General features: G+C 40.0%; 1 protein-coding gene across 7 annotated transcripts in view; it reads right to left on the reverse strand.

Annotated features, from left to right (window-relative positions):
• Nucleotides 1-27,265, reverse strand: part of ZNF827 (zinc finger protein 827) — a 153,672-nt gene that overhangs the window by 113,499 nt on the left and 12,908 nt on the right. For 3 of the 7 annotated variants that reach the window (XR_010439895.1, XR_010439896.1, XM_064711222.1), the window contains exons 1-2: nucleotides 1,528-1,588; nucleotides 1,177-1,278 (exon numbers count right to left, since the gene is read on the reverse strand). Coding sequence is in view for 5 of the 7 variants with exons in the window: in XM_064711222.1 (XP_064567292.1) it covers nucleotides 1,177-1,278; nucleotides 1,528-1,573 (148 nt within the window). In the remaining 2 variants the exon portion in view is untranslated. Of the gene's footprint in view, nucleotides 1-1,176; nucleotides 1,279-1,527; nucleotides 1,589-2,484; nucleotides 2,567-2,922; nucleotides 3,131-7,231; nucleotides 7,327-20,230; nucleotides 20,310-27,265 lie in introns of those variants that run through there. The other 4 variants (XM_064711227.1, XM_064711225.1, XM_064711224.1 and 1 more) reach the window with 4 other exon arrangements.

Genomic DNA, 27,265 nt, shown 5'->3' on the forward strand with positions numbered 1-27,265 from the left:
CAGTTCAATATCCCACAAGATCTGCTACTTGAGCAGTGGCTTTCACTTGGGCCATTTTCCTGGGGCTTTAGCTGTGGAACTGTCTGCTATTAATGCAGAAGATGTGAATGAGACTCTGGAGGACTTATGAATTTCACCTATTAATCTCAAACCAGTCAAATGTGTAAATGCTGGTGTTGTTAACCATTCAAACTGCCAAAACAAGTTTTCTGATACTGCAATTTCTATCCCAGACCTTCTTCACAAAGTATTTGTGAATGTTCCTCCCCACCAGGAAAGCACAGAGAACAACTGCTGCAAAAATGCACACATTCCATAGTGGTGTCAGAGAAAGAGTTGGACATAAAAATCAGGATAAAGATGACCCCACATGGTATGCAATTGTGGCTTAATTGTGGCTGAGCTTCCCTAACTGCTCTTGCACACCCTCTTCAACTGCTGTAATGGCAAATACAATGTGTTAGACTAAAATACTTTTCTTTCACTTCAAATGTGCCAGAGAGGAGAAAAACACACAGTTAGCTACCTCATTATGCCACTGTAACTCAATAGCCTGTGATAGTCTGTACAACCCTAAACCAGTGAGTTTTCAAAGTTCTGAATTGGAGAACATAGACTGGAAATAAAGGAGTCACTCTGTCAATTCATTCTGTATTTAGAAGCTGAGTTTTCAATTGTTACTACTCACCTGTTTTAGTTCTACCACACTTATGTTTTTGATGGCCATATGCTGAGCACCTAGAAAATTGGTACTTTTACCACTGACCTCAGGTCTGCACTTTCTCCTTTTTAATTTGATTTAAAGTTGGTCATAGCAGTAGCATTGCTGATGCAGTCACATTTGGATGTGACAGAAAGCATCACACAAGGCACAAATACCGAATAAATTGGTTTAAAAATGGATCTTTTTGTCGTCTCACCTTTAGGGCAGAATCCAGAATTGTGTTAGGCTACTGAGGCCCCCACATAGCTCATGACTGCAGGTCCCTCAGAACCATATCTGTGGATCTGTGACCCAACCACTCACTGAGAAGCTGCCTCGGGCTAGCAGAAAAGGGATATTACTTTTACTAGTTGTTTATGCATTTTCCTCAACAAGTTTCCCCCTCTGACATAGCCTAATATCAGGCAATACCTGCACATTTTCCTTCAAGAAAGAAATTTGGCTTAGCTTACCTGTATCCTGGGGCTCACCATACAGCAGTGGTCTGCAGTGTGAAGTTCTGTGTGTCATCAACCTCTCTTTTATCTTCTTCCCTTCTCCTCTGCTCCTTTGATCTGGAAGAAAGGAGCAGCAACATTCACTGGTCAAACTGTGTGCTATGTGGTTCAGTCACAGGTGGAATTCAGAGAACCTTTAACAATGTAAGTTAAGTGTACGTGCTTCCAGAGCTAAACTGCAGCTGAGGCTTTTTACCCTTAATTGCAGTCATAGATGTAGGTAAGGTTTAGGCTGGGTAGGTTTGGCTTTTTTTTTTTTTTTTTTTTTTTTTTTTTTTTTTTTTAATAGTCCTGTTGAACACTAACCCTTTAACACAGTTTGGGCCAGCAGAAGCTTGAGGCATCTTCCCATCACCACACTCAACAGCCCAGTTTATTTTTGTAGAAGAGAAATAGAAATAACCCTTCCTGGGTCTTTGATGGAAACAGACTGTAAAGGTATAGGACAAGTGTCAAGGAGCTAAAATAATAAAATTTTGCTGTTAGCCTTCAGCCACCTTCCTGGCAGTCTGTTTTTGTCTGCATCCACATTCAGGGAAGTTCTCCTGGTCACCAAACTCTCTGCCTCACTATGCATAAGAATTTCCTTCAGAGCGAAGCCAGGATTCATTCCAACACAGACTCAGGTGGCAGCCAGGCTGCTGATTTCCAGAACTGCAGGTGCAGCTGATCAAAGGATTGTTTTTACCTCCCTTTGGTGGAACACCCCAACTGGTTTTATTTTTTTATTCCCCTCTCTCCCAGTCCCCCTTCAGTACCGGGTGCTGGGAAAAACAGAGGATCAAACCCTGATGTTGAAATCCTACCAAGTACCTTTCTGTTCTACAGATTTTTTTTTTTTTCAAATGAAAACCAACTTTTTCTCAGACTTCTTAATAGGCATAAATTTACAATTTGAGTTTCTTTTCAACAGTCCTATAAAGCCACCAGTTCTGTCAGCCTGTTTTCTAGGCTCATACCTCTTTCACTATCACAGCTCTCTAACAATCAGCTAGACCGGAGACAGAAGAGATCTATTCTGAAACACTGAATCTCCTCAAGAAGTATCTATAAACAGAAGCGGCTATCACATCAACATGAGATGAGAATGCTTGTATTTACCACTGAAATGATGCCAACATTTTCCAGAAAAATCCTTTTTTACTATATGTTCTTTTTTTAATCGGCTTTTTCTGCCATACTGAGTACACACCTACAAATATTTTATTTAGTACACTTAGGTCAGCAAGCACTGTCTGAGAGCCTGAAGAGGAAAGACCTCACCTTTCATTGACTTGAATGGTCCTTCCATGAATCCATTTTCACCAGCCAAATCCTACTTTTTTGTGAGTAGCACAGGGATTTATGAGCCCTGCTTCCCATGCTGAAACACCAAAAACCCCCAACCCTGAAGTAAACAGTTCAGCTCCAGGCAGCAGCACAACTGTTGCACGTTTGCCATATTTAGTAATTACTTACTGTGATTACCAATTAGCCATGAGTTAGTGAAATCCTGGTCCCAATTCAATCAATGACAAAATTCTCACTGATCTGCTCATAGTTAGGGTCTTGCTCATAGAGGCTGATGATTCCAGCTCTCATGTATAAAAGCATAAAAATTGTTCCAAGGTTTGAGCCACTTTACTGCCCCCAACTGCTCTTTCCTCCCCTTTGCCAGAAATCAATTTTCCCATAACAGAGTCAGCAGAATTAATCATATACCTTCACCTTAGCCACTGTGTTTTTCAGTCCAGGTGTTAAGACACTGCCAGGCAAACTGAGTTGCTCCTGATCCAGATGAAATGGCTGCTGGCCCATTTCTGATGCCCTGGCACCACCCTCTTCCTCCTGCTCTCTTGATTTCACATTCTGCATTACCATTTTCCACTTCAGGTTTGAAATCTTGCTGTTTTAAGGTTGGGGTTTTTTCCTGCTTTAAGAACATAAAACTTAGGGTGATACACTGAGCTTCTGGTGGGGACTGTGCCAGAGAAACACAGGTAACCTGCCAGAGCTTGAGTGCCACTTCACAATTCTCCCCTCCCAAACCAATTCCACTTAATTGAGCCACTTTGCTGTTGACAGAGTTTCAGACATGCAGCAGTGTTGGGTTTTGTTCCAAAACTCTGAAATTGGTGGAAGGTACCAGGCTTGGGGAGTTTTAAGCCATAGACAACAAATGCAAATTCTGCTTATCTCCAGTAAGATAGAGAGAGAGAGAGAATCATTTAATTTAACCTAGATTTCTGGGTTACCTGCTGTCAAAAAAGAGAGTTAAGCAATTGCTCCCCATCCTGTGGAAGTTAGGATGAATTTCTCTGGGGAAGCCTTGCTGTCTCTGTGGAAGGCAGAAGGAACTGAAAGACTGATTCAGCTCAAAACAACAAATTTGTAGGTTCCTAAACCTAGTTTAAGGGCAAAGTCCAACTTTTAAAAATCAATTTTTATTTATTAAACTAAAAGGAATGCCATTTGGCTAAAATGGATGGTATTAACTAACAGGAATGCTGTGTCCACACATAATCTGACACAGCTCAGTAACATGGTATGGTTTGACATTCAGTGGCAGTACAGAGAGAGCAAATCTAAGCAATTGCCACCCACTTTGTCATCATTCCTCCTTTTCTGCACCACAGTAGCAAAAGCATTTGTGTAGCACACATTGAACAAGACTGGAAAACAGATGCTGCTAAAATTAACTCAGGAAAACAAAAACTTGGAGTCACCATTCAGATAGGTTCCAAAAGACCCTACAAACTGCTCCTCCAAAGCAGAAAACAAGGGCTGCCTATGACTGAATGGCCATTAGGGCCATGCTGGCTGAGACCACACATTTTGCCTGCACTCCCCTAGGCTGTTGTACACTGTCAAGCATTTCACTCTATTCTCTTTCTCCATGCAGATGCCCATCTCTTAAGAAAAGACTCACACACCCCCTACCTTACTGACTGTTTTGACCCTGAAAATATGACCTGTCACGAGCTGTTAATGTGTATGGTATCACAGAAGCTCATTTAGGATGTACAGGGGCAGAGCAACAGTGTCAGAAGCCCACCTGCTAAGTCTCTCTCTCTCCATCCCAAACCTGCCCCTTCCAATGCTCAGCACACAAGGCAAGTTACACAAAGGTCGATTTGCTCACCCGCAGTTTATCAGAATTAGCTGCTACTGTGTTTGCTAATCACCCTCTGGAAGGCTTTTGTCACAGATCAGACTCCACAAAAAGCACACTTAGGCCCACCACGATCCAGCACTGCAGGAACTACAAATTTTCATTTGTAAAATATACTTTTTTTTGATAAATCCTACTAAAGACTCATTGAAGCAACCAGTTTCCTCTGAGTAGTGCAGGGAAGTTTTCAGATATCCTCCTACAGTGACTTGAGCAATTATACTTTCAGGTAAAATATTGAATAGCCTGGCCCTGGGGTCAGTCCTACTGGGGTTTATGGTTTCTCAGGCCAGATAAAGAGGATGCCTTTCCCTCTCCACCCTGCCAAGATACAAGTGGGCAACTTGCAGGTTTTCTGATCTGGATAAATCTATCACAGATTCCTGTTGAAGGAGCTTCACTGCAGCCATACTTCTGCACTGCCATCCCAGCAGGCTGCTTCCACCTCTGGCAGAGATCAGGTAGCACAGCCCCACACATCAGCTCCTAGATTGTATCACCCTCCCATGGGGCAGGAGAAAGATCTGGGTCAGCCGTTTCTGAACTGCAAGGTCACACGTCAGCTGAGTGACCTTGGAGGATTAGGAATGGAACAGGAAGGATGTCCTGCATCCATCCCCCTGCATCCCCATTATGGCTCCTGTGAATTCAGGATTAAATACATTCCTGAAAGTTGCTTTAGCAACCCTCCCTGCAAATTAAAATGATACTTGTCACTAGAAGTGAAGCTGAACGTAACAGAAGAGAATGTGAGGAAAGAAAAATCCCAGTATTTACATTCTGTAAATACTTTGCCTGTCCTTTCTCCCTCATTTGTGTTACTGATTGTTTTGCGCTGGACTATTTGGCAAAAAACTCTCAAGTTACCTACACACCTTTCCCTCCTCTGATAACTGAAACAAGTTGGAACCTTTACTTTCTCCTCTGCAACATTCTTCACACCTTGGTGTAAAGCATATTTAGAGGAAATGTAAATAAGCTAATCAATACTTTATGCCTCAGTTAAATTACCACAAGGAAAATGTGGTTCTGATTGTCTTTCTCTTTGGAAACCCAATTAGTGAGGAAGCTTGGACCCAATTAGTGAGTGAGTTAAGGCAGAGGCAAAAAAGATCTGAGTTTTGAGGGTTTTTTATATTATTGGCTCACGGTTTTCTCCCCTTCTTTACAGTAAATGCTAGAAAAATAGAAAATAGAACTTGGGTGTTTTTGCCACAATCTCTGGATGATGCTTTGAAATGTTTAATTAAGATACTACATAAAACAATGTAATTGAGTCTGACTTCACCTGTTTTTCAGAGGCTAAAGTAATGAAAATAAATGAAATGGTAAAGAAAATGAAGGTTGAGATTAAAGAGGACTACAGTTAATGGCAGGCTGAAGTAGTTCAACTGTCATGTAATCGAAAATATTTGAGAATAGACAATAATTAAAGTCAGGCAAAGGATGAAGCCCAGATTATTATAATGAGATATGGTGTGTTCTTCAGGCTATTTGGAGGTTAATGTTACTTGGTTTCATGTGGTTACGGGTAAGTAAGTACTGTACTACCATACAGTAAAAATAATGTAACTGGATACATTCTGCTTCACTGTGACCCAAGGTTAATGGTAGTTGCTCTTAGTATGTTTAAAAGGTTTAAAAGAGATGTAACAACCTCAGCATTACAAATCCAGTGCAATGGCACTAAGAAATGGCACCAAACAGGCTGGCATAGCATTGGTGCTCTTGGTTCCATGGAAGCAGCTTCCAGTGTAATCCATGTCAGCTTTATCTGTATAATTACACTGACTGTGTCCATGAATTCTTTCATTCCTGAATGGCACCACCTTTTGAGCAATAGATCATTGGTATGCATCACTCTGATAAGGTATTACACTAATATATCATTAAAGCAACAGATGTATTAGTGTAATACATCACTGGGACAAAGCACTCTGATGATGATGTATTCCTGAAAGGATGGCACCATGCAGAGGAGATGAGGCCCAGGAGAAGACTTTTGCTCAGTTTAATAGAATAAAAGGCATGCCTTCCTGGCACAAAAAATGTGATGCTCCCTATAAAGATATGGCACTGCTATTAATAGTATTCCCATTTGTATTGGTAATTTGAGGATCATATGGCTTGGAAAAAATTTACTGTGGATGAGGAAAAGATGTAATTTAAAAACATAACCTATCAGACTATTTCACAGTCTTTTCCCATAATGTCTGATTTCCTCAGCTCTCCAAACACCTCATCAGAATCCTCCCTGTGTTAAAAGCCTCAAGACACCGATCCTGTTCTGCAGCAATGAGGATGTGGGAATGGTTCAGGACAGCTGGTGATGAACTGGCCTTGCAGATTTTGCCTGAGGAATGGGGCTCTGCTAGGTAAACAGGCAGAGGCCGAGGAAATCCCTAAAATTGGCCTTGGAAGCTCTTGCTGAGTCACTGCTTCTGGAGGCAGGGATTATCCCCAGCCCCACCCCACCAGCCAGCACAGGGCTTGTATTTAAATACTTAGAGAGCCACATGCAGCCTGAGGCACAGACTGGCCAGCTCTGTCCCAGCCTCTGTGTATCAGCCTGCCTCAAGCCTCCCCACCTCTCTGGATTGTAGAAGTACCAGGTTATCTCACTTACCAGTTCAGGGATATGCTTCAAAGGAATCTCATCTATTTAATTACAAAAGGTGTGTGCTGATGTATGAAACAGAGGTGAGGGCTGTGAACAATCAGTCCTCTGAAAGCAGTCATCCTTTGTGGTCTATCCATTTTCAGCCCATGAAATTTCTCACACAAACTACAATTCAAATGATGAATTCATGTAAAAAAAAATAAAAAAATGCTTAAACACAAAGGTCCATATTACAATACCTTTGGTCATGCAGAGTAGGGCTGTATTCCTCAGTCTTTGTAGGGTAAGGGAGTGTTCAGGTTCAGTGGTGATCACACTCAGGCTCTAAATGAAACTGAGATACAAGACTGAGTATATTGTCAAGTTTCAAAATAACTCTGAACAACTGCAGTATTAAGTGGTAAGAGCAGAATGGCTGTGTAGAAAGAAATAGGGAGAGAAGAATAAGAACAGAGAATAAAAATAAAAGCCATGGAAAGAAAGTAAACAGAAGAGCTCAGAGAAGAATTGGAGTGGCAAGGACAGAAGAAAACAGGGCAGAATTCTTCTCCCCCCCCCGAGTTCACAATGTCCATTTCAGTATTCAAAAGTTCCAGGCACACACACACACTTTCCAATGTATAATAGAAACAAATAGGCCCCCTGGACCCCCTTTTACCATCTTCTCTCATCATAAACTAATATTTATACAAAGAAGGGATAACAATCTACCAGATTAATATAATAAAGTTTTGCAGGCCAAAATGACCACAGAGGGGATGAAGCAGATGGGAATCAGGATTGTGAAGATTTGGAAATCTTTATTTTAGCAGCGTGGTGTTGTTTCACTTAGAGGGTTTTATTTTCTAAATTATAAAGCCTTAAGACAGTGGTATAAACATGAAAAAACAGCCTAACCAGATCTCTCTTTCTTTGTCTCTTAATAGGACTGTTGGGACTCTGTTAGTACCTTCACAGTCAGACCTATGTGCTCCAGTCTGGGGAAAGTGGGTGATGTAAAATAATTAATGTGTGGCATGTCTTTATATAATTTAGTTTTACAGTCCAATTATTATCTAATTCCTCTCTTTACCAAATGCTCTCCAGCAGTCTTCTATTATTCTATTAAAACATATTTGCATAATTGTTGGATAGCAAAAGATACAGGATTGTTTTTTCCTTTAATTTCTTTTTTTCAAGTGCATTTTTTTCTCACATAAAAAGCACAGCACCAAATTCTCACTCACTGTAAATGAATTTGTCCTAGAGGACTTGTATTGATTTATTGTAGCTGAAGATCTGTTTCACAATTTGAATGGTATCACACACAGGAAAATAGATGGAGTCATTATTTCGTATTTTTTGTTTGGGTTTGTCACCCACTTTCACAAATTATGAAACCCAGTGCCTTGCAAGTCTGAGTTGAACAGATGCACTATGGGGGGAGATGATATGTAAGGTTTGGAGCCTTCTCCTTGCTTTTCTAAACAGATGAGCATCTGCCAAGAAACCTAAGCCCCAAAGTCAGCTATGCATTGCACAACTACTCAGCTCTACAAAAGAGCTAAAAGAAGTATAATACCAATTATAATTGGTATTATAATCTGGTCAGTGCCCATGCAGATGTGCCCTCACTTTGCAGAAGCCATCTAGAAATAGTTCATTTCCAAAATGGTGTATTTTCTATAATAGTTATCAACCTGTAGCCTGCAAAACTCAGAGAGAACTAAGGGGAATGCAAAGGGAAATTCAAAGAAGCAAATTTATTCTAAGTAGGTTAAATTTGCCACACACCTACACTGGAAATCAAAAAGGATTAAAACCCACTGATTTATGTGAGATACAGTTTTACATCTTATATCCATCCTAAATATCTCCCTTAGCAGTTTCTTCTGTGTCCTACTTGCCTTCTATCCAATACCCTATAGTTTTCTATTTCAGTTGGTAACTGAGACCATACTTTAAATTTTTTTTTAAACAGAGAAACAAATTATGCAGTAAGTCTCTGTACAACCTGTCACAATTCTTTCCATGAATTCCAGGATGGCCAAGACTGCCTCCAATAAAAGACCATTCAAACATAAGAAACATTCTCTGGAGTAAGACCAATGGATCCATTCAGAGTGGTATTTTGTCTATGACAGCAGGGAAAAAAATGGGGAGGAGGGGGTGTTCTGGCAATTCTTTTCATTTTTCCATCCCTGGAGGTCCATAGGGAGTAATAAGTACACCTGGGTGCTTTTTTTTTGCCTTGTGTTTCCCTCCACTTCTCTATCTATATATTATTGATATTCTGACCCTCATAACCCTTCACCCTTTTTTTAAGATATCACACTTGGAGCTGTTATTGAACCTCAAACAGTAGGGATTTTCCTCTTTTCTTTTTGAACTTGGACCTTTCTCCCTGGGAAGTCTGGGGGGGTGGGATGCTGGTGGTGGTGGCTAATGCCTGGCCCATCATAGAGAAGCCAGAGGGATGGGATAATAACAAAAAGAAAAGTTGTTTCAGGAGGACGTGTGACTTTGGCAACAATTGGCAATGTATTCCTCTTCTACTGCTCCAGTACCCACTGTTGCTGCAGAGGTTTTAGAGGTTACATTCCGGCATAATCATGCCAGCATCCCTTCATGCACATCCATGAAGTTGTCTAATTCCTTTCTGAGCATTCCGACACTAGGAAAATCTAGCTAATCCATTACATCTGTGATTTTGTAATCCTTTATCACATTTCCCCTCATCCTTCTCCCCAAAATGAAGAATATCAGTTTTCTTCCCTCCTCACAAGGCTGCAGCTACATCCTCACAAGCTTTTTGACTGGCCCTCTCTGTATCTCCTTTGCTTTTGCTGCCTCCTTCTTGGGAGGTGGAAAACAGAACAGAGAGCACTGAATAGAGGGTGCACCACAGCTTTGTATGGTGACAGATGCCACCTCTCATTTGTGCTCAATACTTCCCTTGTGTTTGTTTTTCATTTGGGTTGGGGTTTTGAGGTTTTCTTTGATGCCATAGCACCATGGGCTCATGATTTCAGAGAACTGAGAGAAATCACTCCAAGATCTCTTCCTGAATTCAAGAGTTCAGCACCTCTGCTCTGAGTTCCACATCATGTAGGTAGAGATTAGATTATTTTTCATAAGATCACACTTATCTACACTAAAACTTGTTATGCAAAATCTTGTGTTGCCTTCAAATCCAAAAATTCCACTGTTCATTCTCTTCTCCAGCTTTTTGATTAAATACTGAATGAAATTGGTCCCAGGACCAATTCCTAGGGGACCTTACTGCCTATTATTTCCCATCCTGAAAAACACCCACTAACCCCTACTCTTACCTTTGGCCAGTTTTCAGTCCATTCAAGGACCTTTCTTCAAGTCTAACTTTACTCTCTGGAATAACCTTAGACAGCTGGACTTAGATGGTGTAGGATTCTATTCTACTCTACTCTATTCTATTCCATTCCATTCCATTCCATTCCGCTCTACTCTATTCTTTGGAACCTTGGCAAAGGCATTTTGAAAACCCAAATAAATTATGTCCAATCAGTCCTCTTTGTCCATATTCTTACTTTGTCACCCTCAAAGAACTTTTGCTTAGTGGAGCTGTATTTCCCCTTACAGATGCCAACCTGATCCCTTCTCAACAAGTCAAATTTATCCATGTGGTCATTGATCTTATTTATTACCACTATTATTCCTACTACTACTGCTAGAGATGGTACTCCACCATTATGCTTGGAATGAGGTCTAAGGTTCACCTGTGTGTAGCTCTTGGGATCCATCCAGAGGCTTTTAGGTGGGTGGAAGTTGGCAATTTTGCAGATGGCTGTACACCCACCCTCCAATACAGTGGCTCTTTATTCTTGTGTTCCGCATCATGGCCAGGAGTTCTGCAATCTCATCTCTGAGTTCCTCCAGGACTGCTGAGTGGATGTTGTCTCATCATGATGACTTACTGACCTCTGACTTGTTTATTCTCTGACTTGTTTATTTGGATAAACACATCCCATGGATTTACTTCAAATTGATCTATTTTTCTGACTTGCCTGCTACACAGTTTGCATCAGAATTGGGAATGAGACAGTTTCTGCTGTAAAAAACAACTGACAGGGCTCCCACTGAAGTTTCTTCATCTGCTGTAGCCCTTTCTACACCTTGGTCATAGTGTAGTTCCACTAATCCTCATCTGGCTTCCTGCTTCTGGTGTATTTACAAATTTCTCTACTCTCAGCTACAGCATTCTTTGCAAGGCTCTTTTCACATTCTTTTTAGCTTTCTTAATTTATCATTTGAAATTGGCCTGCCATTTTTATGAGTTTTTCTGTTCTCATTTGAGCAAAATTTCCATTTCTTAAAAGCCGCCTTTTTTTTTTTTTAATGGATTCAGTCATTTTCATATTCAGTCATGAAGGAGATTTTTGGACTGCACAGTTTTTCTTTTTGAATTGTAGCACAATTTTTACCTATGCTTCTAAAACAACTTTTAACAGCTTTTATGTTTCTTTTAGATTTCTTGTTTTCCATTATTTTCAAGTGAGAGCTGTAAGAACTGAAATGCCTAAAATCTCAGAAAATTCTAACCTAGGACTGGACAGTTCATACTGTGGAGTACATACATGAGCACAGGACAGCCCCAACACCTTTGGCAGCTCAAAAAGACTTGCTTTATAATGGTCACTTTCAGCTTGCTGGACACCAGGAGTGAAAAAGGGTCCTGGATGAATCAGTGACTTGTAGGCATCCATGCAGCAGAGGAGAGAAATCAATCTAGTCAAAATACAGAGCAAAAACTGCATCCCAAGAAAGATGGGGAATGGATTGGGAGAAATGTGCCTATTTTGAAACATGAGTGAAGGTCACAGGGGCACACTCTGAAAGGAGGCCCAGAAGACAAAGTGCTGCATGCCACTACGAAAGCCAACAATCACATAATGGAAGATTATCATAAGGCAGACATTCTCCAAGGACTGAGGTAAGGGTGTGCTGCAGCACTGGCACTTCCCAGTCCTGAAGGCTGCACTCCATTCCCTGATGGAACATGCTGTCCATACAGCTCTGTGTGGAGGAGATGGGAGATTGTCCTGCTCTTCCCACTGAAAGGAGCCAGGCCAGGCAGCTGGGGAGGGACTGCTCTTGTTGGGCATCTGCCATTGGAAGAACTGGGCTGCACCTACTCTGGAAGTCTCATTCCCAGTTTGGAAAGGAAGTCAAAATTCAAAGAACAATTAGGCTTCCTAATTCATAGGAGCATAACCAGTGGACTTCAAGAAGTCCCTGCAATTGCACTGGTGCTCGCAATTTTGTTTGGGGCTCTTTTCCCTACCTGTCTTGAGTTGGTTGTCACCTTCATTTACTTATCTTTAATTATTGATATAATTTTAAAATTAAACTACATGATGAATATAAATTGCCACTATTTTTTTCTCTTTCTTTGGCATGGTAAGTGAGTATCTGTGTGGCTATGACATTTTTACAGAGATGTTAAGTAATTTGTTAGAGTTTTCTTTTTTCTTTTCATTTTTGTGTCAGAAATGAATTAAAGTGAGAAACCTTCAGAGGTTAGTTACATAATTTTGAGGATTCATACACAGGCACATACTAGACTTTGTAAGCTCTGCTATAAATTCAATGTATTCAAAAGTATGTAATGTTTCAGTGATGCATATTTTACTAATATGTATAAATCTAAGGCAATGCACATTAAAATGGGATGTCTCCTTGGCGAAGACTTGAGAGAAATAAAGTAGCAGCAATGGCTCCTTGACCTTTCTTTCTTATTTAAAGATTAAATAGGGACTATATTGCTCTTTTGAAAGCCTTTCTGCATCTTTCCCAGTGGCATAAGAGGTCAGTACAATCACCAGGACCTGACATCCTTTCCCCTGTTATGAAAAGTCCTTAATAATATGTATAGTTAATAAAGCCTAATTGCATAATTCAACTGTAATCTCAGTCATGGTACTTGTCAGTGTGTCAAACCCATCTTTCATCATAGGTACTTCTGTGACATAAGTCCCCCCAGCTCTATTTGACTTCCCTGTGAGTAAGAATGTGCACTTTTAAATATTCAGTAATTGTAGGTTCTTGTCTAAACCCAACCAAATTTGGCAGACTGTAATAAAGTGAAAGGTCATTTCTCATTGCTGCTTCTCTGAAGGTGACATTTCTTTGGTTGAGCTTCCTGACACTGTGTAATTCCTCTTCTGTTTGTTTTACCATGCTAGTACCTCATTAGCCATTGCAGAAAAGGGATTTCTTTGACTGTGGTTTGCACAGAGGACAGAACATATCAATATGCACTTAAAGAGTGTTAAAATGCAGACTATGTAAAAGCCAGTGCTTAGGGAGAACTTGTAAATGTAACTTAATGAACCAACAGACCATAGCAGCTTCAAAGCACTGCAAATATAAGAACAGAATCAATACTGAGACTCAGGATTCCTGGTAGGTTGCGTTCATTCTTCTGCAAGGAACACAGTTGATTTCATTATGTCTAAATTCTTCTTCCTAGAGACATTCCAAATCTCAGCTCAACCATACAAGGACAGCCATTTCTGCAGTCCTTGACAACCTCTCCTACAGAAATAAGGTGGGGCCAGAGTCAAGCTGTACCTGCCAGGTCTGCTGAGAACTGCTTTGCTCTCCCATGGATTCATAAGAAGGAAAACAAGGGAATTAGATTTTGCTGGCTAGGGACAACTTTGGGGTACCAGCACAAAAACTCCATGGCAGGAGTGCTGTTCTCCTCCTGCCCCCAGGCTGAACTCCCAGTGCCCTCCTTTGCTTGAACTGAAAGACAGAAGGTGACTGTTTGGCACCTGAAACCCTCACCCCAGCATCCAGCATTCCACTTGGTTTTCCCTGGCACAACCCTCAGATGGAGCCAGCTACATTTGAGTCTACAGCTTGGACTGTCCTTTTCTTTTTCATTGGCCAGTCTGAGTCCTCTTTTCTTTATAACATACTTTTTTAGTTATCTTTAAAAGCATCATGTGTCAGTTCAGCTTTGCTTTTTCTAGCTGAACCATGACAAAATTTCTTAGTCTCTCTTCAAAGCCAAATTTTTCAACTTTTTGGAATTTTTGTTGCTGTCAACTAAACTGTTCCCAACATACTGAGGTAATTTTCAAATCTGGGCCCCACAGCTGAGCACATCCTTGCAAATGAGGTTTGCATGGGACTGTCAAATAGAAAAAAAAATACCTTGGTTGTCTCTGCATATAATTTATTATCAAAACTTGTACAATATTAAGTTTTTAAGGACAATGCCTTGTTTTCAATTCGTGGTTGGAATGTGGTATGGTTTAGTGTTTATTTTCATTTAATTTTATCCTATTGTATTTTTTTTTTCAATTTTTTTCCAAGGTGTGTCTAATAGTAACAATTATTATATCTTTAGCTCTCTCCATCAAGGATTTTATTTTCTTCTAATTTTACTTTCAGCTGTTGTTGTCTCCCATTAGGTCTCCCACATGTCTAACACTTAATTTCTACATTAATTTTAGCTCCTAACAAAGTGCAATATCATAGATTGAGTCCTCAGTGAAAGACATTAAGAAGGAAAGGAAATTACAATGTATGCAGAGGAAGAAAAATCACAATTATTTCCCTTAAATTTTCTATAAAATGAAAACTTTTTCTACAGTTCCAAACTAAGCAGGAGAGACAATTGAAAGAAAAAGAAGTGATACTTTCTTTTACTTATACTTAGTTCTATTCAGAAAATCTGCCATTTTATACTTTTTATACTACTTTCTGGGGAGAAAAAGCTAAATAATGAAGCAAACCACAGAACCATGAGGTTAAAAAAACTCTCATGCTTTCATTAGAGAGAAATTAAAATCACAATTTTTAAAGCCAGACATTAATAACCTGTTATTTTTAAAGAATTTCAAACCATATTAAAAAGAAAATAAAATGTGTTCATCATGTACACCTTTTCTCTTCCAAAAGGGGCAAGGAAAAAAAAAACAAACAAAACAACAACCCCAAACAAAAACAAACAACCCCCCCCCCCAAAAAAAAACAAACCAAAACAACAACAAAAAACCCCACAAAACTAAACAAAACAAACCCAAAAAAACCCAAAAACCAGACAGGAGGTCTCTTTAATTTAAACCTAGGGAAATAAAATAAAGTTACGCAATTCCATCATTTCTTAAGAGAGATTCATTAGAGTTCTTGGGGTGATGAAAATAGAAAAATGTAAAAGAAAAAAAATCAACAAAAAAATCAAACCAAAGCAAAACCCCAAAATGTTTAGTTGCTAATATAAAGTCACCACTTGCCATCTTTTGTTATTTCACAGAGTAGCCTCCAGAGAAATGGAAGTACTGAAGAATGACTGGAGATTTATCTCATTCCAGCCTGATTCCTATATTACAGGTCAAATGAAGACTACTGCGTATTATTGCCTTTAAAATAAAAATGGGGACTGTAAATACATTTTAATTAGCAGGCTCAGCTCTCCACAACATGTCCATGACTGCAGACACCAGTGGAATGCTCAAACGAGATGTGTCACCTGAGGGGCTCCCCTATTGCTGCTTCCTGCGCTTGGTAATAAGGAAAGGTTAATTGTGATCCTTTGTATTTCCCAAGAGAGAGCCAGGAAATGCAGAAAGGTCCAGGTGTCTGTAAACACAGAGGAGTTTGGAAACCTGTGCCAAAGGTGGTTATTTTGCCAGCCTTGCCCCTTGTGTCCCGTAGCTCTCAGCACCATCCTTTTGACAACACCCCCTGAAGTATCCACAAAACGATTTCACAGGACACTGGAGTGTCAGCAAGGCTAATTGACTTGTGCTGCTGCAATGATCCGTGGCTGTACACATCCACACAGCCAGCATTGTTCCAAATGTACACATGCATCTGGGAGTGCAAACTGGGATTTGAATTCATAACCTTTAGCTCCCCAAATGCAGCTCTTTATGCAGAGAGTTAAAAGAGCAGCTGTAGTCGCACAAAAATACTGCTATTCATGAGGATGTTTACCCTGTTGAGGTAAGGAGCAGCAGTGTGTGCTCACTTTGGCCAGAGTGACAGGTTTCTCAGGGAAATCTGCTTCTGGAGACATGCCACAGTTTCCTTAAGGTATTTTGGGAATCTGTGCCTGGCTACTACTGAACAGCAGATACTGAAGTGAGACTGAACTGTCTCTGTGCCTCAGTTCCTGGTCTTTTCCTTGTACACCTCATTCTTACTTTCCCTCATGTTTTGTCTGACTTATACAGAAATACAGTTTACAAGTACATTAAAGCTGCTTAAATTTAAGTATGAGGTGCACTGCTCACAGCACAATTACTGATATTGAGTTACTATAGGGAACATGTCCATAATTGTTGTAATGTATCAGGTCTTAGTACAACTCATTGCTAAGCTCTCTATCTCATGTAATACTCCACTCTAAGGAGATCCTTCAGGATTTAAATATGTATTTAGAAGGATTTTCAGTGCTTATACTTTTTAATTATATAATTAGGGATGAGGAGGATGTGTTTGCAAAAACTTTCTGAAGGATTTATACTAGCACACTCCCTGCTGAGGCAAGATAACTTCACCTGCCCCACCACCTGAACTTGGAAACTCCTGTCATTAGAGAAGCAATGCTGGTTACCTTCAGGAGCTTCCTCAGAAACCAGGTGAGCTATTTGTAAGGGCAGAAAAAATATGCAAGAAATGTTTCAAGTATTCTTTAAAGAACTATTCGAAGCATTTGCTCTGGTTATTGCACATCTACTCTATTGTTTGGAGAAAAACAGGATTACCACAGAAACACCTCACAGGACTTTTTGGCTTATGCCTAAGCATCCAGATCCCCATCCCAAGAAAAAACAAGAGGCAACCTGCTTATACATTTGTTGTCATTATATTGCAAGGGTTCCATATTGCTAGAGTTTTGTACCTCCTTGATGATTCTTGTAGGCAGCTCCTCTAGGCACTGACTCTTCCTTGTCCTCACAGTCACCAACTGACTCCAGCTCCCCTCAACCAACCAATCCACTCTTTTATAACATTCTTCTTGTTGGCTACAGCTGCAGCCTGTTAAGATCAGTCCTGCTCCTAATCTCTAGCAATTGGCTCAGCTGCAACACTTTAGGGGGTAAGATTACATTCTATACTACTTTTATTTACTTATGTTCTATCCCTCTTACACACATTCACTCATTTCCACTTGTTTCCACCTCTGTGCACAGCCCAGGAATGGCACTTGGAAACAAGATGCCCCCATTTGCTCACAGGGAGGCACAGAGCCTCCTGCTTTCAATGACCTGAGTGGGGATCTGTGTCGGTGACACAACTCCAGGTACACCAAAACCCTACAGCCAGTGCCGGAGAGGTGGTGCCAACTCTTTCACACTGTGCTCAACGTGGCAGTTAGGGACTTAATGGGAAGGCAAAGGATTTAATGTGTCTTCCTAGTGGAGTACTGCATAGCCAAACCAGCAGACAGGTGATGTCACTGTAATGTGACACAGAGATGTCAGAAATGAAACGTGACTCCATATCTTACCAACAGCTACAGCCTGGCAAGACTAGTACTGAACAAAAGCAGGAGAGAAGAAAATGAGAAAGGTAATACTCAGCATAAATATAGACCTGTCCCACATAATCAAATGTCTTAAATATAAAAAATGGATTGTATACTGATTTTTATATTTTCCAAACGCCGAACAGCTACAGTTATTTTGAAACCATTCAAGGACATGAGTCAGATTCCTTCAGTGTTGTTATTCCTATTTTTAATCAAAATGCCACAGTGTGAAGTGCAGATGTCTTAGTTTTGCTTTCTCATAGTGTAAGTGCAGAATAACAATCATTAAATCAATTTGTGCTTACTAGCTTTTACAGCCTTTCACATCTAAATAACCCAAAACATTTTACACATCAGAAGGGTCAGTGAGACCAGGCACTCAGCAACTGTCAGTGTGAAGCTGCCTGTAGTGACATCAACCTGCTCAGGACAGGAAGCCAAGCAAAACTGAAATTTATGAAGATTGAATTTAATTACCTAAAAAGGTTTGAGAAAGGCTAGGACTGCTACTCCTACAAAGAACTTTATGTGCCCAAAATGACATCTCTCTAACAGCACAACTCATTTCAGAGCTAGGACTGCCAGGTATTTGTAAACGTCTTTTTTTTCCTGGTGCATTTGTGTGTGTTCTGATGATATGCCTTTCAAATAAAACCTCTTTCCAGCTTAATGAAATCCAGATTGGTTGCAGCATCAAGATGGCCAGCTTGTAAATGATAACTCTGGTACTTTTTTCTTCAAACATAGAGCAAAAAGCTGAACTTGTACCTAACACCAAATACTGTATCTGGTACTGGACCCATTATGCTACTGAGATATTTTCTGAATACAGTCCCTGTCCCCATTGCAGGGTGATTTTGACTCTTGCCTGTGTGTTGTCCACAAATAATGGTCCTAATGCATTGTATAGCTCTTCTATAAGCACTGAAGTATAGTTAAATACCAACATAAAGGATGTGACAAACGACATTAGAAATGGGAGAAGGAGAGGGGGGAAGAAATTGAAAAGAAGAAAAAAAAAATCAATTTTAATAATAGCTTGACAATTACAATTAAATAATCCAAAGCTCAAGCTGAGCATTTTTGTTACACACCGCATGAATGATGTTTGTACTTTGGAACCTTTAAAATATTTAAGCAGAGAAGAAATGAAATGAACTGCAACCAGTTAAGGTCATCCATTTAGGACAAAATTGATAAAATATTAAAATGAAAGAAATAAATTTTCAAACAGAGATACTGAGGCTTCATAGAGATGTATTATTCAAAGCAGAGGAACATGTGTGACCTCTAGGCTATTACATAATGGAGAAAGGATATGACAGTTCAAATGTGCAGGAACAGCAGAGGCAGAGAGGGAAGATGGATTAACCATTCCATGAGGCAGTGCCAGGCTTCCAGGGTACTTTAACTGGACCTCTGTATTAAAGCACTGCACCCTCAGAGCCAGTTCTTGGACCCTCTTACTGTATGGGCCTTAAAAAGCTGTGGAAAGATCACGGATTTTAACTAAAGATTGATTTTGTGTCTAAATGAGCTTGCTGGCTCCCAGATGCTGCCATAGGGGTGGTCCTAGGCTGCTGAGCTTCAGTGTCTCGTCTTCTGCAAAATCCTCACCCTGTCCTTAAACATCTTGCCACAGAACAGCCTGGAGTCAGGGCAGCAGGGGCTGGCTCAGGTTTAATCCTCACACTTCTCCCTTGTTGGGGTCAGCTTTGCTGGCTCACAGCCAGCCTTCTCCTCACCCATCTTTGTCCTAACAGGCCTTGAAGATGCCCAGCTTATGCATTGGACCTCTTCAAGGGGAACAGTCATATCTAGCAATAAATAATTCCATTTTAATTTAAGGCGAGAGTCAGTATTATTACACAGGGTTTATTATAAATTGGGTTTTGCAAAGATCTCAACTCTTTTATATCAGAGGTTTTGGCGATAAGTCTCCCCAAAATGAAGAAGTGGCTGCCTACAATGAGATGTATTTTTAAATGCCAGCAAAATCTGCCTAACAGCAAGGTCTTTGCTCCTCTGAAAAATTAATTTCCACCTAGCAAAGGGTTCTTGCCTTCAAGCTCAGTGTTCTGAGGCAACTCCATTGCTCTCCTATGTGTTCAATATTCACACAGCCAGAAATCCTGTGTCTAAGATAAGGTTTGGAACTGCACGTCAGGCGCCAGGCGTCAAAAAGTTAGGGCACATAATGCCAGAGCTTTTTCTTGGATGCATCTTAGACTCCCTAGAGGACACACAAAAGCACCTAAAACATTAGGAAAATTAGTGTCACTGACAGTCATTTGTGATCTTGAGTCTTCCAAATGTTTTTGATCCTCTTCCCATTTTTACTCAGTTGCAATCACTCCATGTAAAAAAATAAATCTTTGCATTTGCAGAGTAAGCATTTATTTCTAGCTCTCAAAGCTCCTTCCAAAACTAAGTATAAACATTATTAGCTTGATTTTATAGCTGTCCTAAGTGGAGAGAGAGGGACCATTTACAAATGAGCTTCCATGCAGGTTGTTGGCCTAACCAACCTTCTTCTCTGCTCCTGGCACTTCAGGCTCTTATTCTGACAAAGTGTTCCCTCAAATAATATAAAAGTCTCAGATCGCATTCTAGGTGTCCATATATTTTACCCCAGAATTTGAAAACATGACCGTGTTCCTTGTGCTTATAATTATCAAAAGTGATCATAGAATATAGCCTTTGAGTCAAAGTCAATTTTTTGTTCACATACCTCAGGCAGACCAGTGTGATCAAATCAAAGATCCAGGCCACCAGGAACCATTCCTCCAGCAGAAGCCAACAGCAAATGCCTAAGGAAGTGAATAAGAAGTGGCAAACATGCAGTGACACATCCTCAGTACAGTCCCATAGTTTCTAGTGATCTAAGATTTAGGGATAATTTTTATAAGTATTTTTTAAGAGTTACTATCTGCATATTTGAAAGTCCCTGATAGGTTTTACTCTCATTAAGTTGTCTGATTACATTTTCAATATATACAAAAAAGTGAGATTCCTAAAATCCTGTAGCAATGAGTGCCACAATTAATTACAAGTTGTGTGAAAAAACCCTTCCTGTCATGGTCTTTCTAGATTTCAGCTAGTATTCCTCTTTCTGCTTAATGCAGCAGGAAAACCCCCATTGATATTGGTGTGTGGGAAACTGGTCTCAGAATTACATAGAATAAAACAAAGAAATATGTTTAGATTAAGCCAATTAGTCTTCCTCAAAAATCTGGTAGAAGGGATTTAGATGGCAAGACTGAAAAAGAAGTGAGCTACCCCTTTCAGATAATAGAGGAACAAAATGACAATCAGATAAGTTGGGAAACTCAAACACCAACTTTTTTGAAACTTTGCCGAAACATTCTGCTATGCCTTCAGCACAGACAGGAATTTTGCAGCCAACAGAATTTTTAAAACTGAGATAAGTACATGTGTGGGGGGAGGGAATAATAGAGATTTCTATTAATGGAAAGCAGCCAGGCTGCAGCCTGAACTGTGGTGTCTTCCCTCCCCATAATCATGGCATTAATTACTTCATAGGTCAAACCATGTTTCTGTTTGAAAGAGTTTGGCCGTCTACATGAATCAGGGCATGCATATTTAGATCTACTGTATCCTCCAGCATGGGCTTTTATTCTTGTTTGATGCATGCAGGCTACTAATTTAGATTTTCATTGAAGATGGCTATTTTTTCCCCTCCTGCACAATGGCAGTCCAGTTCCAAAATATACAGAACAAGCACGCATTAAGTGAATCTGAGGGCAAGTATACTTCCTCTTTGACCATATGGACAGGATTTTTCCCTAAAAATAAAAGGGCCAAAAAGTGACTGGAACAATGCCCAAAGGGGAGAATAGAGACACATTTAAAGGTGAGCTCACTAGATTTATAATAGCAGGGGGCACTATCATCCTTTCCAGCCAGCTACCCAGTTAGCAGCAATGCTTATACCACAAGAAGGGCCCAGGAGATCCTTCTTGAGACAATAAAAGATACAGCTATTAATATATGGGGGAAGCGGTAGGAAACCACTTCAGATATTGATAATAAATTACATACTTCAGATATGAGATTACACACTCCAGGCAGGCAAACAGAAAAGCAGGGTTTTTGTGCCTATCAGTGTTATTTAGAAGAGCTGCACTGAAAAGTTTTAAGGAATTAGAGTGCTTCTGTCCAGAAAGAACAGCCAAGAGCTTTGGACAAAAATACTGCTCCTCATTTAAGCATATTAAGAGCCTGGATGAGACAGTAGCTCAGGGCTCACAGGGAAGGTGCTGCTTCTTATGTTAAGCTGATCCCACTATTTATGGGAACAACTTGTGAAATTACTTTGAATGTATCAGAAGACATAGAGAAAACATCAAAATATTGTAGCACATAGCAGGGTTTCTTCAGTCAATGAAAGCCCTTTCACCATAGCATTAGAATAATCTTTAGGAGGGCCAGTAATGGCCCATCAAGCCACCCACTAAAAACCAACACAAGCAATCCTGGTCTCAGAATTTTTTAGAGGATTAACTTGCTCCCATGTGCAAAGAGATGTAAGAATTTTGTTGTTCAACACTGAAAATAGGAAACACAATGGGGTAGCAGGAAAAAAGCCTGGAAATGCCAGGACTGATAACTCCAAACACATAAAAAAATACCATGAGCTTGTTTTAAGAATTACTGTACTTCAGAACCCTGTGATATTTCAGTCATCTGTCTGGTGTGCTGGTGTTGAGATAAATGGATTCAACATTTTTACATTTTTTGCAGCCACAAAGATTAGGCATTTGTTTATCTGTATAATGATAGCAAATATTCTCATGTTACCACAGCTATGGGAGCTGAAAGCTGAAGAAGCCTTTAAAAATAATGACCTTGTGGATAAGGTTGTGAGCATTGTCATGAACGAGCTCCAAAGACATTTCCGAACTCTGTTCAAGATCCCTCTCTTCCAATTTCTGAGCATACAGTACAAGAATTCCCACTGAAGCCAAAAGAAGTTAAAATCCCTTTTACCTAAGGTGTTACCAGTGCTTTGTAGCATCAGAGCATAAGCAAGGCTTACAAATGAATGCAATCAGAGATTGTTGAGGTTTTTTAAACTGTATTGCTGTCTGTAACACCACCTTTAAAAAAAGTCAGACTGTAAGAGGATAAGCATAATACAGCAAGTTTGAAAAATTCCCTGACTCCCTGGCACCATAGATTCAAGTCTTGGGGTCACTGAACCTTTCACCTTTCTCAGATAGATAAGATGACTACTGCAATATTTAATACAAGATAAGCCACACAAGCATTTGACTGGATTTGACCTTTCAGACAGCTTACAAACCCAAGAGCTTGTGTAACCTGAACCTCTGCAAGGAAATGGATATTTGTACATTCTCCCGTAGCTCCAAGAACTGGAGACTGTGGAAACATCCAATACCATAAGACATGCTGAAGGTGTTATCCAGAAATACTGCTGAATACTTCTTCAGCTGTATCTTCAAGTATCAATGGCCAAAGCTGCTACTCACCCAGGTATGAAGAGCAGGTTTAAGGGGTCTGTACACCTGCAAAGCTCCTTTCCAGAAGGAGCTGCACCTTGGGGACAAACAGTAGGCACATGAGAACACCAGACAGATCTACAGGTGAAATCCTGCTCCTAAGTGACAGCAGGCTGCTTAGATCAGCTCTTTGCATGGGAGACCTGGATGAGTATCTGTTGTCCCATGTATGTCACTCTACTGCTATGTAATTTGGAGGCATGGCAAATGCCTGTATGGTCAGATACACAAACACAAAGTATGTCCTTCACAACCAGAGAGGAAACCCAGATAGCCATGAACATCCACCCCACATGCTTTTGCTGTCCCAAGCATTGCTCTGGTGGTGTGAGCTCTGCTCCACCACAGAAGTGGGGCAGGAGAGCACAGAAGGCAGCAGGTGGGCAGCATGGACAGCCACAGCCCTGGCCACATCCCACTGACTCTCCCACTCTCCCTTAGCCAGCTGGCCAGGAATCCTTAAATTCTTAAATTCTGTACAAGTATTTCTACTCACATGAAGCACATGCACAGTTTCAGAGCACACCAACCCTGTGTTCCCCTGTGACAAGGCTTCTCCCAGTGGCTCCTGTCACAAAGGAAAACGGTGCCTGAGGGGAGGTACTCAGAGTTTGCCTGCCTGCTTCGCTCAAGCTTCTCATGCACAGCAGATGCTGCCATTCATATTGCTGGGGCATCTAAATCTGCTCTGAAAAAGTTATCTGTGGGTAAGGACACACATGGCTTGTCTACAGCTGAGGCTCTGCTAGAGCCACATGCAGACTAGCAGTAGTGAAAAATTCTGAAGCGCAGACAACCTCAGACACAGAAATAATCCACCTAATGTCAACAAACTTACGCAAAGCTTTCCCATTTCAGAAGCAGTAATTCCATATGAAAGTACTCCCATCATATACTTCATACTTCAGGGTACACGCCACATGCTTCTGAAAGTCCAGGATGAAAAATTCTTGTCTTAATTCAAATGTCCTCTAAATAGCAATGGAGTTTTGAATTTCCCTGTAAAATGTCAGAAATCTGGGAATTTTTTTCCCCCTTCTGTTGTGGCATGAGCAGAAAGGTAGATGACACAAATTCAAACTGCACAGGTGGAAATGAGGTCCCCCTCCTAGCTGAGTTTTAAACAGCAGAGATATATGTCCTGTTTAACAGGGTTTATGAAGGCTTCTAGGGAGCCAAGATCACTTCAAACCAGTTTGACTAAGAATAAATAAACTAAACCACTGCAAAAAAAATGTAGGAAAAAGTATTAAATTTAAATTAATGAAGAATTTTTATATATTCTTAATGCTGTGATTATTTGGTAAAAAAGGATTAGAAAATAATAATTCAAAAATCTATTATTTCATAATGTATTTGCATTTGTTTGTAAAAATATATTAATTCCTGTTCCACTTCCATCCTAACACAGCACTGTTTGTATTTGCAGGTGGCAAAAAAATACATGTTACTGTTTGTGATTGAAGCTATCTAATCAAGGACATATTTTTGGTACTGAAAACAAGTACAGTAATAGAATTTTATCTAGCCCATAATTTATTTTTTTTTAATAATGGAAAGTATGCTACACTATAGACCACATCTGGTTATGATGAACTGGAATAAACTCCTATTTGCATGCTTATTTTTCTCTTTACTAAAAAACTGTCAATGTGGTTTATTTTTCCTGATTCTGACTGATGTTGCAGGAACTCTTCCATGCATTATTGCAAGTCAATTCAAGTATTTTTGTCCAAACCATTTCACACTACACAACTGAACATTTAAAAGATGTGGAATCAATTAATCTATTGCTTCTGTAGTATTAAATTTGATGTTAGCCAGTACAGTCCCAAATCTGCAACACTTGCCTTAAGTTATGCAAATAGCCACAATTACTTCAGTAAGTTCACTGTCATACTTAAATATGTGTGGTTTCAGGCTCAGGAACCTGGTGAGGCTCCTACAGTTCTGTGCCTGTGCATCCTGCAGGTATCTATTGGCTGCAAAATGCTCCTGCAGGGGAAGAGATGAAATCCATCATCATCACAGGGAAATCCACTGGGCAACTGCTTGCAACAGGATAAATACAATCAGCTTGCCAGAGGTACTTCCTTTGTGTCAGATTGTTGCAGTCAGGAAGACTTGACAACCTGTGCCTTCAAAGGCAACAGTTCAAGGTGGCTAAAATCAGTTTCCTCAATCTCACATAAACAGATATTAGGGATTATCTCCCTGACAGAGACAATGAGCTGACCTAGATTCAGATGCAAAGGTTATTTATGTGTAAATATTACATGTATTACTAAAGTTATAGGATGCTTTTAAAATCAGAATTAATATTGCATGGTAATGGTTCTAACTATGTGTGCAGTGGTAGGTAGCCCATGAGATCTGAGATCTGCTGACCCTGATGGCAGTGGCAGTAAACTGCTGCTGAAATAGTCCAGGCTGACAAAGGGACAAATATGACATTGCTAGGAGCTAGTCACCTGCTCACTTTCTTCTTGTTACCTGTAAGTCAGCACTAACTGGTGTTACTGCCTAGTGTGGAAATGCCCTGCTTTTATTATAAACACATACACATCTATACCAATACATATATCACATAAAAAATACACATACACACACTTACATGAAAAAATAGTCTAAATGAGGATTCCTTGGCCTTCTAGAATTTGCAAAGACCTCTCATTGCCTTCTTCCAAAATGCATAGCTCTGAGTCAATTGGTTTCATTAATTTTACCCAAGTAAAGTTTTTCCCCCACTTCTGCTTGGATGATTTTTGAACTGAGCTTCTGGGTAAGCTCTGTTCCAGCCATGAACAAACCAGTAACTGTTAAATGGCACCCTTTCCATGAGCTGCTGTTGTATGGATTGTTCACCACATGGATTTGGTAGATGAAGTCCAGCATGGTGGCAGAGCTCCTATGACAGCAGAAGACAAGGCATCACTGAGTTAATTTCTACTGCACTCCCCTCTAGGGAGTGGTGAACTCCTGTTTGGGCTGATGGTGGGACAGACTCCAGCTCTTCTCCAGTATGACAAGAGACAATGGTTCCAAGCCTTTATTGCAAGGGGCTTCTTACACCAAGGTTTCATTCTGAATTCTTTCATGTTAACTCAGAGACTTCTTGCGAGGTGTTGGGACTTTATATCCTGTGGTGACCAACACTATCTTAACTTTTTTTCCCTTTTGACCAAGCTGGTTATGGCAATGTTAATGAGGTGATGACACCCCAGAGCTGCCCTTCTTATCCCCACATTACTTAATTTTCATGCAATAAATGGTATATATATTAAAAATAAGGAAGAAATTCACTTTTAAATATTGCCTTAGGATGTTCACCTCAAACAATGTTTCCTTCTAAAAAAGAGGGGATGCTACTGATTTTAATAAAATGGCAAGATCTGAGGAAGTTAACGATCATTTGATTTTACAGTGGCCAATAACAACTGAATATTTCAATGTAGACATGCTACATTTTAATGTAGACATTAAATAGACATGTTCTCTGTAATAAGATCATAAAACAGAGAAGGGAAAGATAACTATGAAAGAGATTCCAAAATTTCAGAGCGACATTTAGGTGAGCAGCTTTTGTGCATGTTGAATATTTTTGTACCTCTGGAAATTGTGCCCTTCATAAAATAATTGTGGTTTTTTTCAGATATCTTAATAATGGTGTGAATTCATTTTATTTGAGGTTTTCTTATTGAAGAATTAGCATATTTAGTTCTGATATAATTAATAATATGCTCTGGAGAGGAAAATTAAGGAGGCAAGAGTATGGGCAAATAGGGTCAAGCAGCATGAAAATTCTTTGTGACAACAGCATTCTGGTGGAACCAGCTCAAGAGTCAGGAGCACAGGAGAGACAACCTGATGGAACTTGGCCCCAGTAAGCAGAGTTCAAACATAATGAGAGTCAGCAAACAGAAGCTTCAAAATATTTACAGATATCCAGACAGAGAAGGAAAGTTCACATCCATAATGAATGGTCATTAGGGAAAAAAAAAAGGCAAAACAAAAGCAGATTTTTAGACAAAGCTGAATTTAAACCAGGGCTGATTACAGCTGCTTTAGTGGCTGAACCCAAAATTTGGCTCAACTCTAGTTAAACCATAATCTGACAGCCTCTTTTTATTACAATTCTCTGCTGAATCATTTCGTTTGTGGAAGAAGCGTGGTTCTGGCATCATAACTTAAATTATGATAACAATGAGATAACCCTTATGATG

Source organism: Zonotrichia leucophrys, chromosome 4 (assembly GCF_028769735.1).
Source record: "Zonotrichia leucophrys gambelii isolate GWCS_2022_RI chromosome 4, RI_Zleu_2.0, whole genome shotgun sequence".
In the NCBI taxonomy this organism is placed as follows: domain Eukaryota; kingdom Metazoa; phylum Chordata; class Aves; order Passeriformes; family Passerellidae; genus Zonotrichia; species Zonotrichia leucophrys.